This window comes from Elgaria multicarinata, chromosome 2 (assembly GCF_023053635.1).
Source record: "Elgaria multicarinata webbii isolate HBS135686 ecotype San Diego chromosome 2, rElgMul1.1.pri, whole genome shotgun sequence".
In the NCBI taxonomy this organism is placed as follows: Eukaryota; Metazoa; Chordata; class Lepidosauria; order Squamata; family Anguidae; genus Elgaria; species Elgaria multicarinata.
In genome coordinates this window covers 129,397,357-129,410,813 of record NC_086172.1, presented here as the reverse complement: position 1 = coordinate 129,410,813, position 13,457 = coordinate 129,397,357, and the positions used below count along the sequence as shown (strand labels likewise).

Below are 13,457 nucleotides of genomic sequence, written 5' to 3'. Positions count from 1 at the left end.
TACCTGGAGCTCAGCAGAGGCAAGGCATCCACAAATCAAAATGTGAGAAAGGAGAGGTCAGTCAAAGCAGCCCACAGGGCAAAACAGAATGGGCCAGAGGCCTTTTTCTCAAATTTCGAAATCATGGGCAATGAAGGGTCATCTTTAGAGAAAAACTCTCATGACCAACAGTAAGGTGCCAGTCGAGAGAGAGGCTCTCTTCTTTGCAGATGCCCTGTTGCTGCAAATGTTGGAGCTTGGCATATCATTGCTTTGCTTCGCTACCACTTCCTTTCCACTTCACTTTGTACACTTGTGAGCTAGGCTCTGACTGCACCGCTGGGATGCAATGCAGAGCATTTGAAGTGCATACCAGAGAAAAATAGATAGATTTGTGGCTTTGGCTGGCTGACATATCTCTTAGAGACAGAGTTAGACTGAAGCCACAACTCAGAGATGGCTGTAGCTGAGCCCTGAGAGGCTGCTGTACCACACAGAGCCTTTTAAAGAATGTCTCAAGAGTCCAGTTGTGGTGCAGGCAGAGGCGGCTGGTGGTGGAGTTTTTTTTTTTAAATAAGAGTCACCAGATGCAACCAAGCTATAAGCTGTTTCCCTACCCCTAGCCACAGGGTACAAGTGCACAGCCTGGCTGGACCGTTGGGAGACTTTGGCAGAGAGAGGGGTGGGTGGGGGATTATTTGAGGCTTGAAATGTTGGCAGGCTGGCATAAAGCAGAGAGAGGCTGAAGGCAACCCAGATGCACCTGTAGCTTGGCCCTGAGGCTGGCTTGCCATGCAGAGTGTTTTAAGAGTGCATCAAAGTTGTGCAGGAGGAGAGGAGGTGGAGGCGGCTGGTGGCAGAAGTTTTTAAAGTATTGGGCAAAAGACGGGAAATGATGATGATGATGTAAGAGTCACCAGACATGACCAAGCAATAACCTGCAATAAGCAATATCCCAAGCCACAAGTGTGCAGCCTAGCTGGACCATTGGGAGACTTTTGGGGGTGGGAAGAGGGAGAGGAGAGAGAGAGAGATTGTTTGAGGCTGGAGGCTTTGGTTTGTCTGCAATGACTTACAGTGAGTGGCAACAGAGGCTGCACAGACAACCCAGAGACATCTATTGTAACTGCTGGCATGCAACGCAGGGCATTAGGAAGAGTGTCTCAGAGTCACGTGTTTGTGCAAGAAGTAGACAGGAGTTCAAAGTCCAGTTGTGCAAAGTGGTGCCAATGTAAACCTTGAGAAGCTAATGTATATAGGGTGACCATATGTCTGGTTTGGCCTGGACATTTCCGAAATCAGGGGGCTAAACCCTATCCGGGCAAAAAGCGGGGGCTGGGGCTGCTGTAGTACACGTTCCCGTGCTTCTGGGAACGCATGCAGCAGCCCTCTCACAGCCGCCCTAGATCAGCACTGGGGGCGGGCTGGGAGATGCGTTCCCAGAAGTCCGGAACGCTGCGTCTTCCATCTCCTCCCCCGAGCACTGACCTAGCTTTCTCCTGTGCGCTGGCGCAATAGCGCCAGTGTGCAGAAGAAGGCCTGCATTGGTGCTGGGGGAAGGAGCTGGAAGACGTGGTGTTTCGGACTTCTGGGAACGTGTCTCCCAGCCACCACCCCCAAGCGCCGATCTAGGTGGCTCAGTTTTCGCTCCCTGTTGTGGGTGGCTGGGCCTGGCCCAGCCTCCTGTAATGGGAAGTGAAGATGGAGCCCCACCCGTTTCCTTGTGTTGCCCTCATGCGGGCGACACGAGGCAAGGGTTGGGGCTCAGTTTGCTACCAGCCACCTCTGATCAGGAGCGAAGATGGAGCCCCACCCATTGCCTTGCATCACCCTCATGCTTGTTGGCATGAGGGCGATGTGAGGCAATGGGCGGTGCTCAGTTTGCTCCCAGTTGCCCATGACCAGGAGCGAAGACGGAGCCCTGCCCGTTGCCTCGAGTTGCCCTCATGCTTGTTGGGGCTCCGTCTTCGCTCCCCATCACGGGCAGCTGGGCCAGGCCCAGCCACCCGGAACAGAGAGCAAACACAGCAGCGGAGGTACTGGGACAGCAGCGGGGGACCAGACCATCCAGCAAAAGTGGACAGTGGCGGCAGCGGAGGTACCAGGAGGACAGTGGCAGCGAGGACAGAGGCAGTGAGGACAGCTAATTATGGTGATGGTCCCATTCCAATATTATATGTGTGAGGGAGTGATGGCAGTGGTGAGGGTTAAGGTCCTCTGCACATGTTTACGTGAAGTCTCTTCATTTGTACGCAAGCAGCTGGGATTCACAGATATGGAGCCTCTGAATGTAGAGACTCCATTTAGCTAATCATTTAGCTAATTTTTGTGAACTGCACAGGGAGCTTCAGCTATTGGGCAGTATAAAAATGCAATCAATCAATCAATCAATCAATGGATGCTGATAATGATAATGGATGCTGATGCTGATATTGATAATGCTGCTGCTGCTAATGATGGTGATGCTGACAACAAATGCTGAGAATTCATGCTGACTGAGGCCATGCCCCCTTGGGGGCCAGACATGTTGGGTGGCCATGCCTCCTGAGGGCAGCCTTATTGTCCTCCTTTTTGGTTTCCAAAATATGGTAATCCTATACATAACCATGGTTTAAACACACACATTAATCATTTGCTGCAAAAGGGTTAGCAGGGTAACCATTGCTTAGCATGTTGCCTGAGCAGGTCCATAGTCAGGAATGTATTTGATTCATTCATTGCATGCAAGAAGAACCCAGCTGACAAAAGCCTATCAAATTTTCTATTTCTCAGAAGTGGATGAAAGTTGCAGATATAGTAGCCACTTAGGTGTGGATTATGAATGCTAAATCTAAGAAAAATGGGTACAGTGGTTTTTGTGCTATGCAGCTTTATGTTTTGATTTTCTTTTTAAAGGAACTGCTGATAACTTCTTATTTCTTGGCAGAATTGGAAGAAATTGGATGACTCTTTATCCTTTTAGGTCCTTTGTGGACCATTCATCTGAGCATTGACAAACAGCATAGAGGTCTTTGTCAATGAAACATTTCAGAAGGATAGGTACAGTAGTTTACCTGAAAGGGAAGTCATCAGATTTTTTTTGTGGGAGTGAGTGGTTTGCTTTCCTCCCCTGCCATGGAGCTTGGGCCAATTTATATGAAAATGGCACACATCATAAGAATCTACAGATAAGAAATCTGAAGAGTGTCAGAAGGATAGGTGCAAGAGATAGGGAGTTCTGATGATTGAAAACCAGTTTTTAAGGCATTTTTCATACTGAAACCTGGTACCATGGGAAGAATATCCATCTCAGGGTCTCATCCTTACCCTTCCAAAGCACAGAGATTAGAGAGCTCAGCTAAAGTGTGCCCTATGATTAGCATATGTACCTGTCAGTCACTCAACCCCATCCCTCCCTTTCCCCTCATCAGGATTTAGAGAAATGAAAGCAAGAGACACTCTGTCTGTCTTTCTGAAGCTGAATTGCAAACAAAGCTTCATGCGGAGTCCAGTTTCCATTCTAATCACCTAGAGGGAAGCCTGCTTCACTTCATCAGAAATGGGCTGAAGGGATTCAATGTGGCTCAGGCGTTGGCTGAATCCAATGCACACCCCTAGTTTCTACTACAACAAACTTCACTACTTAATCAGTACTGAAGGACACAATCTGGTGTGTGTTAAGCACTTTTAAGTCCCTCAATTGGAAAGGCAGAGATTTTAACCATGTACCTACGACTGCCTGTGAAAATGGCAATGAGGATGAAATGACTGACTAGATCCTGCCAAGTGTTTTTGAAAAGGCCCTTCTCTGATCTCTTTAACCAATTTTTAAACTGATAATGACTTCACATCTCAAATGCCTCAAGCCTGAATCTGTGATATTCAGTGAATATTAGGGGTGTGCAGAGTGGGTCTTTTCCTCCCTGAAATTCAGGGCAGAGCTCTGATAAGGTGATTCTCTGCCCCGATTTTCGGGGCAGTTCTGTCTCCCTGCACTGTCTGATTACTCATAGGAAAACCGCTCCATTTTCGCAGAACCACTCTATTATCGTCAATAGGAATTAACAAAAATGCATACATCTCCATCATTTTTAAAGATAAAGATAAACTTGGCACCCTGGTAGCTCTTAAGTAGAGCTTTAGCCATGCTAAGTTTAAATGAGATCCCTTGATTTTTAGGAATATTTTTAAAATTCTCCCTCAGCCCCCCCCCAAAAAACTGAGCAGTTTACTTTGCTGATGCACAGTTGCACATCTTCAGTTTATAAAAACAGAGACCTGCTTCCATTTATAAAAATAAAGATCTGTTCCCTGACCATTTGCTCTAATGAGGTGAAATGGTGTGTGTGTGTGTGTGCTCTTCCTATGAGAAGTCAGAAAAGAACAAACATAAATATAATACTTTTATTATTTTTCAAGGTGTATAAACTTGAATCCTGTCCTCAAAACAGTTGATATACCAGTACTAGCAATCTTTTCTCTCACCTCCCCTTCTTCTCTTGAATTTGTGCCTGTCCGAGTTGCATCCATCCTTGCATTACACAGATCAGCCTTTGGCACAAGATCCTTTTCCGTATCCTAATATTGGCTTATGAGACTGTATGGATCTACACTGCCTGCCAGTCATCATAACTTCCTGGGACAACTCATTTACATGGAATGGTTTTCATTATTTTTATAATGTGAGCCATTTTTCCTAAATCCTTCCTTTCAGCCATCATCAATAGTACATATGGGGAGTGGAACGTGGACTCTTTCTTGCTCCACGAGCTAGCAAACGAATGAGTTCCAGGGTGGGGGAAATGGGTTATATCATTTGCAATCCGTCCCCCTAAGCACTGTGATTGGGACAGGGAGGAGAATGTAGCTACTGCTAAGCCGCAGATGTCAGTCTCAAAACTCTCCCCCTTCACCCCTCGGCGACTTCCTAATATGGAAGTGTGTTCAGTTAGCCGTCCATCAACATGAAATGTGCCCTCATGTTGCCTAAAAAACCTTCAGACCTACGGATCCATTCAGGGCTCCAAATGAACTTCTAACCGCACCGTGGGTTCCCAATAGTTTTTAAACTTCCCCTAACCACAATGCAATTTTAGAGGTTTGTCGGAGCTCCGGTGCACCCCTGGATTTTCGGTGTGGACCTCACACCCCTAGTAAATTTCTTACTTATTCTTACCTTTAAAACCTGCCTGGCATCTCACCTATTCCTACCTGGGGCTTGTGCCTGCATGTACCACAATATCAGTGTTACATAGACACCCTAGGTTTGTTCTTAATTTGTGTCACAGAAGCCTTGTGATACACAGGGGTACCATTTAAGATGCAAAGAGACAGTCTAATTCTCACCACACTCTATTTATATATTTCAGCACACACATATATTTGGCTGAAGCACTATAAAATGGATCACTGGTATTAGAAACCATTAAAATGAACTGATATATGAACCCTTTGCTTTAAAAATGTGTGGTCTCTGTGGGTGGGTGTTTGACCTGCATGACTTTTTGATTCACATTAATCATTCTGTTATAGTTCTTATAAAAAGTGGGCTACACATACACTCTTTAAAATTCACTGCTTTTTGGCAATTTAGTATTAAGTATACCCAAGAGTGGGCCTTCACAGCTTATAGTGGACTTTGCCCCCTCCCACTAAACCTTCCCACCCACCTGCTGAAATCTGAAATGGTGCTCCTGCTGAAACGTGAATCAGTTGTTATAAGAGAAATGGAGCCGATCCCACCGTGGCTTTCAAATGAACCACACATGGTGGTTCCATCATTGCTCTATCCTCTGCCTGCGCAAAGCATTCTGGGGGTTTAATAAATAAACAAACAAATCCCTGGCCGATCTATACTGGCACATAAGAAGGGGATTAATTCTCGTAGTGCTGTTGCCTTTTCCGTTCCACGGCTGCATGCAAAGCCCGGAAAATCAAGTGCTGGTTATTCAAGACGTTGTATTCGCTCAGGTTCACTAGTTTGTCGAAATTATCTTCACTGTAGGTAAGGGAGAAAGTGTTGTATGGGCTATTACAACTGGAAACGTCAACATTTCCTGCATCCATCTCATTGGAACTGCGTTTCACACCTAGAAATAAAGGCACAGTAGGTTAATATTACCATTTATTCATCATCATCATCATCATCATCATCATCATCATCATATATTACATTTCTATACCACCTCATAGCCAAAGCTCCCTGGGCTGTTTCCAGCTTCCCCCAACCTTCTGGCTGGGGCATGCTAGGAATTCTCCATTAGGTTGAGGAAGGTTGCTCGAATGACAGTTTTTAGAATAGTTCATTCAGGATTTTTGTGGAGTGTTGATCTTCTTTTGAAAGTGATGGCTTTAAAGCTTTACACTGTCACAGTTCAGAAGTTGCCACCTGACAGTGGTTACCACAGCAGTTTGCTTTTCTTTATTTTAAAGATTTATACTCATCCCCTCCCCCCCACAAATGGCAGACAACTGATTATAACAATTCAGTACAAAGCAATGAACCATTGTCTTGTGGGTGGGGAGGTCAAGAGATACAGTGGGGGAACATGATAATGCAGGCGTTTGCCTGCTTGTGTGAAGGGCTAAACTGGGGTGGGGCACATGGGTGCATACAGAAGCCCTGCCCCCATCTTCCCTACAAGCACGGCTGCCAATTAGACTGTCACACCTTCCCTTCACGCCTGGCTGCCAGTTAGACCTTCATGTGCAAAGGTCTACAAAGGGCTCTGTGAGCACCTCTCATGGGCGCCTTTGCAGCAAAATTCCTCGTTTCCTTGTTCCTTGTATTGGCACACTTTCTGAAATTGCTTTTCTGGGACTGCTGCTTCACAAGGGACCCCCCCCTCCCACGTCCCACATATAATTTCCTGAGCCCTCATGAACGCGGCCAGTAATGCATTTGCAAACTTTTTTTAAAAAAAATACACACATTCCATTTGGGATCTTGCGCAAGTGGGTAGGGATGCAAAACCACCTGTAAACTATTTAGCCCGGCATACAGATACCCTCTCTTGTCAATGTCCTTGTCAATTTAATACTTCACTTTGGTGCTGGCCTTCTAGCAAACACCATTTCTTGTTCTGTTTGTTAAAAAGTGTGCTTCACAGACTACTGAAGTGTAGACAAGTGTTACCAGGGCTGTTGCGAGTGTCTGACTGGGTCCATGAGGGCAGCAGTTCCCTCCCTCCCCCATGTCTGGCCATCGCGGATCCAGTCAGGCACCCCAGCAGCGAGTGCGGACCACTACTGAGCACGCACGAGGCCTTGGCAAGTGCTCGGCAGCTGCCCGTAGCCACTGACAAAACTGTGCACTTCCCCCCCTCCATGTTAATGGTGGCCACAACAGTATAAAACAGTATCCATTTTTAAACAAGTTCTGAGGAAGAGCCATAGTGGCAGAAAAGTTTGGTTGATTCCTCGACTTTTCCAATATGCAGCTTCGCAGGAAAGCCCTGAGGTGGCAGTGAGGTGGCTGCAGTGTCCTATAACCAATGCAGCGCCACCACACAGCCACCACCGGGCTTTTAAACTGTATATGCAGCCCCGTGGATTACAGAGTGGTGCCAGGGATTGGTAAAGATACATTAATTTCAAAGCAGAGGAGAAACTGAGGCAGGTTGCTAAAGATTATTTATTTATTTTATTTATTTCATTTTTATATTGCCCGATAGCTGAAGCTCTCTGGGCGGTTCACAAAAATTAAAACCATAATAAAACAACCAACAGGTTAAAAACATGCAAATATGCAAATTTCACTGCAGAGCAGTGAAGTGGAGGGAGAAATTGCTCAGATTTCATAGGAGCAGACTTCACATGTGCAAGACCAAAAAATAATCATTTTTTAAAATGAGCGTGCTTGTGGGATGCACGGGAAGATGCACAGGAATTCCTTTCCTCCCAGACACTCTTTCCTAGCACTCCCGCTGGGAAACCCAGCACGTGAGCAGAGTCACCCTTGCATACTTGTTTCCCAGCAGGTTCCTGCCAGCCTGTCACACAACTGTTTGGCAGGGTGGCCGGAGCTAGATTCTGCAGGGACAACAGTGGACGACACTACTTTTACGCTGTTTCCCAACAGATCTGACTGCAGGTTGCAATGGAGATCAGGAAAAGCTTCCTCACTGTTAGAGCAGTACGACAATGGAATCAGTTACCTAGGGAGGTGGTGGGCTGTCCCACACCAGAGGCATTCAAGAGGTAGCTGGACCACCATCTGTCAGGTATGCTTTAGGGTGGATTCCTGCACTGAGCAGGGGGTTGGACTTGATGGCCTTATAGTCACCTTCCAACTCTACTATTCTATGATTCTATGATCCCCTGATCTACAGTAAGCACTGAAAAGTAAATATAGCTTGCAGTCTGCAAGGATTGATAGACCACCTGGAAAACCCACCTTTCCTAGTCCACGGTTTAGCTGGAAACAGTAGGACTTAAAGAAACGAGAATTTGTCAAATAAAAAACCACAAAGCTGTAGTCTCCAGGTAAGCTACTGCCAATAACTTACCAGGTGCTCTATAATATCGGAAGGTATCGTTCACTAATGGGAAGAAAATCAGAATGGGACAACCAGGGGTCTCTGATTCATTGAAGTAGTAGCATTCCTTCAGATGTTTCTTCTCTTCTTCCGTAAGGACCACATTTGGGAATGGGATACCTTGCTGTTTGTAGTATGTACAAGCTTGTTCTAGAGGCTACATTAACATGGAAGTTAAAATAAGAGATTCTGTAAGAATTGAGAGCAAACCATTTGGAAGCCTAGCAATTAATGTTGCCTTGCTTTAAAATACCAGTCAGATAGTACTAGAAAATCTATGGGAAAACCTCAGATTTAGAGTCCCAGAGATCAGAAGAAATTAGATGTAGGACTTCCAGAGTGTTGTTGAACAGAAGTTATATGGTGTACCTCTTGAAACATAAATATTAGAATTAATAGTTAAGAACATAAGAAGAGCCCTGCTGGACCAGACTAAGGGTCCATCTAGTCCAGCAGTCTTTTCACACAGGGGCCATCCAGTTGGTAACCAGGATCCTGTAAGCAGGACATGAGTGCACCTTCCACACATGTTCCATATATATATATATATATATATATATATATATATATATATATATATATCCCTGCTATTGGAGGTAGCACATTGTTATCAGGTTGATAAGAGTAATAATTTTGTTTGTAGTCATATAAATTAATATTGTTTGAGCTTGGGCATTCATAATTACACATTACGAGTAGGCTTAAATACAGATGTTAGTTACATGAATTGCCATGACCTTACTTTCACAGAGTCAGTTTATATCCAATTTTTTGTCTTGAGCCTGACTGGCTGCCTACTAGTTTCCGGGCGAAGTATAAAGTGTTGGTTATCACCTTTAAAGCCCTACATGGTTTGGGTCCAGGTAACCTGCAGGATCACTTCTCCTGTACAATCCACTCCACACACTCAGGTCCTCTGGGAAGAATCTACTTCAGTCAACCAAAACTAGGCTGACGGGTATTACCCAGAGGACCTTCTCTTCTGCTGCTCCCAGACTGTGGAATGGCCTGCTGGAGGAGACTCGTCAACTTGACAGTCTTTTAGCATTTAAAAAAGCAACAAAGACTGATCTATTCCGGCAGGCCTATCCAGTGAAATTTTAGAATGTTCTTTGGATGTTTGAAGGAAGTTTTAATCATGTATACTATGTTTTTAATCAGTTTTTATGTGTTTTATAGTTACTGTTCTTCCCTGCCTCGATCCAAGTGGAGAGGCGGGTAAGAAATTATTATTATTATTATTATTATTATTATTATTATTATTATTATTATTATTATTACTATTATTAGTATTATTATCCAAAAGAAAGACATCTACATATGTTTGATGTATCATCTTTTAGTTGGTCCCTATTTCCAGGGGCCGATGCATGCTTTAAATTTGTGTTTGTCAAGGAGCAGCCAGACATACCACATAGCAAAACTTTTTTTTTTGAAGCCTGTGATATGGCATGAAGATCTGTTATACAAAGGGCACAGTCAAAAGTCCCACAGGCCTGCCAAAGCCCTCACAAGAAAGAATCCAATAGTGCCCATACCTATTGCAGTAGTGGAAACCAACACTTGTGCAATGCCCACAACGCTTGCTAGCAGGATGTACTGATGTAGTGCAAGGGTTGGTTTCCACTAACACAACATAAATAGCATTTGTGGGTGAACACTGTTGGATCCTTCCCATAATTTCCTGAAGTAGCACTTTGGATCCTATCTATCTATCTATCTATCTATCTATCTATCTATCTATCTAGATATATGGGAGAGGGCCTTCTCGGTGGCTGCTCTGGTGCTCTGGAACTCTCTTCCCGGGGAAGCTAGGCTGGCTCCCTCCTTGATGGGCTTTCGGAAGCAGGCTAAAACTTTTTTGTTCCAGCAGGCCTTTGGAGAATAATCTGGCCCTCCTTCTATGTTAATGTCTTATAATTTTGTTGTGTATTTTAAACGTTTATGGTTTTGTTCCCCCCCAATGTATCTTTTAAACTTTGTAAGGCCACCTTGAGGCCCAGCATTGGGCAAAAGGCGGGATACAAATATAATAATAATAATATCTTATTTGAAGATGATAACTTCCAGAAACTAGTTAACAAACCTTATTTGAGCCAGAGAAAAGTGATGATCTTCAGATACATTTGCAGAGAACTTGCACTGTTTGCTCATTATTAGATGTTAATATTCACCCATTTATTCTGTTTTCATCTTCTAAATATGGCATCTCTTTATGAAAAGTTTGTATCTGTACACAATCTTTTCTTTTAATATAAAAAATGCTGTGGGCAAGATCAACTGAGTTAAGCACTTAAATATCTTCTATGCAATTAACGGAACCTCAAAGTGCTCAATATTAATGTAGATAAATTAATGAGAGAATTGACTTTGGGCATAATTTATTCAACTTTTTTTTTCTAATCAAGTGCTATTCAAATTTGCTCTGCCCTGGGAATATATTGTATATAGCCTCCACAATGTTAGAGATACACATGGGGATGAGTAAGGCATTTGTTCACTTCACATTTTTATGGGAGATCACCCAATTTGAACATCCTGGAGTAGAATATGGCTCTGAATGCAATTTGTGGATGAAAATATATACATTTCAAAGTTTGGGATGTCTCTAGAACAACAAAACAAAAATGCATTTGAAAAAATGCACAGATTTGAAAAATGCACGAAACCATGCTTAAGTACAAAAATGAATACATTTGAAAAATATGCACAAAAATATCTGTCCAGGAGGCAGAAAGCCCATAGTCCGATGCAGAACTGGAACAGAGTGAGCCTAGCAGTGGAAAAATTAGAATCTGAATGCGATTGAGCTTGATAGATTTACCCATCCATATATACAAATATCTATTGCTAAAGAAAAACAAACAATAGTAGTAAACCGATTACCAGTGTCTGTGAGCCTGCACTGTAGCTGAAATGTACAACGACATCTACTTTCCTCTGTTTCCTTAAAGCTGGTGGGCAACTTGTATTGATGAAAAATCCAGCATCCACTAGGCCCAAGTAGTCTTCATGTTCCGTTAGTTGATTTGGACAATAATCCAATGTAGTTGCTGGAAATGAAATATGGTTTTGTCATCAGAAAACAAGTGTTGGTTTGAAATGTTGGACTAGGGTTTGGTGAGCTCAGCTGGGGTCTGCCCTGCAAGCTCGCGTGCAGGGCTGGGCAGAGGGGGGGGCAGTGGGACCAGTTGGAATGGGCCTACGATTTTGAGGGGGCCTACTCCAACTCTCCATGGTAGAGGCAAAGGTGTCTTACATACATCTTGAATAAAAGTGCTTGCCATTACTTTTTTAATAAATCGTTCTAGTTAATATGTATTTAGAACTGACTAAAAAATACTTAATGAGGAGTTTGAAATAGGGGCTACATTTCCCATCTGGCCCGGGCCTATTACCAGCTTTGCCCGGCCCTGCTCGCGTGGCCCCGCTTCAAGGAGCCGGCTGCCTGAGCCTGTCATTGGAAAGGAGGAGAAAAATATGAGTTTTCCCCAGCCTTAGGGAAATCGTGTATTCCCCCCCCCCCGGCTGATGGGGGGCCTTAAAGACCATGTGATTGCCCCAAGGCTGGGTATGTTGCCTGTTTTCTCCCTCCACTCTAATGCCATTAAAGTAGAGGGAGAAAATAACACAATTTCTCTAGCCTTGCAGAAACTGCATATCCCCACCCCCGTTGCATCTACCATCAATGCAGCATGAGAAAAGGGCTGCTGTGACCTGGAAGTCAGGGTGGACCCGCGTCCGAGCACTCTCGAAGGCTTGTGAGCACTCGGCCACAGGCCCATCTTAGTACCAAGTGCCTCTGCCTGGGCCTATGAGGGCCGGATGCAGGAGTGTCCACTACCCTCACAGGCCCAGGCGAATATTCGTAACAATGCAATGTTGAACTGACACTTGGGAGTACCCTGCTTCCATTGCACAATTGTCCAAGTCTCAAGCAAGTGCTTTTAACACAGATGTTGCCTTGGCCCCCTTTACCTGGCTCCCATTTGCAGTAACCGTGGCTAATATTCATGATATTGTTGACAACTGATTGAAATCTAGGGACAGCCTTGATCATCAAACCAGAAGTTATCTTCCCATAGACATATAAATTGCAGTCCAACTTTCACGATCCACAAAGATAGGAAGCTCCTTAAAACCAAGTCATTTGTCAGTTTGGTCCCAACAGTGTCATAAAAACGTAAGAAGAGCCGTGCTGGAGCAGACCAAGCGTTCATCTGGCCAGCATTCTGATCACACAGTGGCCAACCAGATCCCCATGGGAAACACACCAGCAGGACATGAGTTCAACAGTTCCCAAGCAACTGGTATACATAGTAGCTTTTAGCCATCAGGACTAGTAGCCATTGATAGCTTTATTCTACAGGAATCTGTCTAACTCACTTTTAAAGCCATCCAAATTGGTAGCCATCACTACATCTTGCGGTAGCGAATTCCAGAGCTTAACTATGACTCCAGGTTCTAGTATTATGGGAGAGGAAGAAAAATGTCTGGACATTTCTCTTCAAGCTGACAGGTAGAAGTCCTTGAACATGCCATACATGTGCTCTAACATGCAACAGTGGACCTAATCAACAACTGCATAGACATTTTTACCTTTCCATCGCTGAAAACATTCATTCTCCAAGTAGTAGTTATGCAGCTGAAAGCCCTTCAGAAAATTGTGATACTGGGAAACAGAAAAGCGATCTGTCAAGACCGCTCGTATTTTTTGGGCAAGTTCTCCAGCTGGGACATACATGTGGCTCCTTATCTCATATGGCTTTGTAGGTAGATAAGGGTCTTCATCTGAAATAGGGCACAACAGTTGACAAAAGCATTGGTCTTGTGCTTATAAACATTCAGTATAATTCAAAGGCTGCTATGCAAAGATTCAAACACATCCTTTTTTCCAGCAAGGGCTAAACAATTTATAAGACAAGCACAAGGCCAATCCTAAGAAGTTTACTTGGAAGTAAG

General features: G+C 44.1%; 1 protein-coding gene across 1 annotated transcript in view; it reads right to left on the bottom strand.

Moving 5' to 3' along the window:
- Positions 1-5,419: 5,419 nt before the first annotated feature.
- LOC134392917 (cytosolic phospholipase A2 epsilon-like) overlaps positions 5,420-13,457 on the bottom strand; it is a 46,762-nt gene continuing 38,724 nt past the window's right edge. Inside the window, exons 17-20 of the mRNA XM_063117678.1 lie at positions 13,095-13,286; positions 11,382-11,548; positions 8,466-8,652; positions 5,420-6,047 (exon numbers count right to left, since the gene is read on the bottom strand). Coding sequence (XP_062973748.1) covers positions 5,833-6,047; positions 8,466-8,652; positions 11,382-11,548; positions 13,095-13,286 — 761 coding nt within the window. The 3' untranslated portion in view covers positions 5,420-5,832. The remainder of the gene's footprint in view (positions 6,048-8,465; positions 8,653-11,381; positions 11,549-13,094; positions 13,287-13,457) is intronic.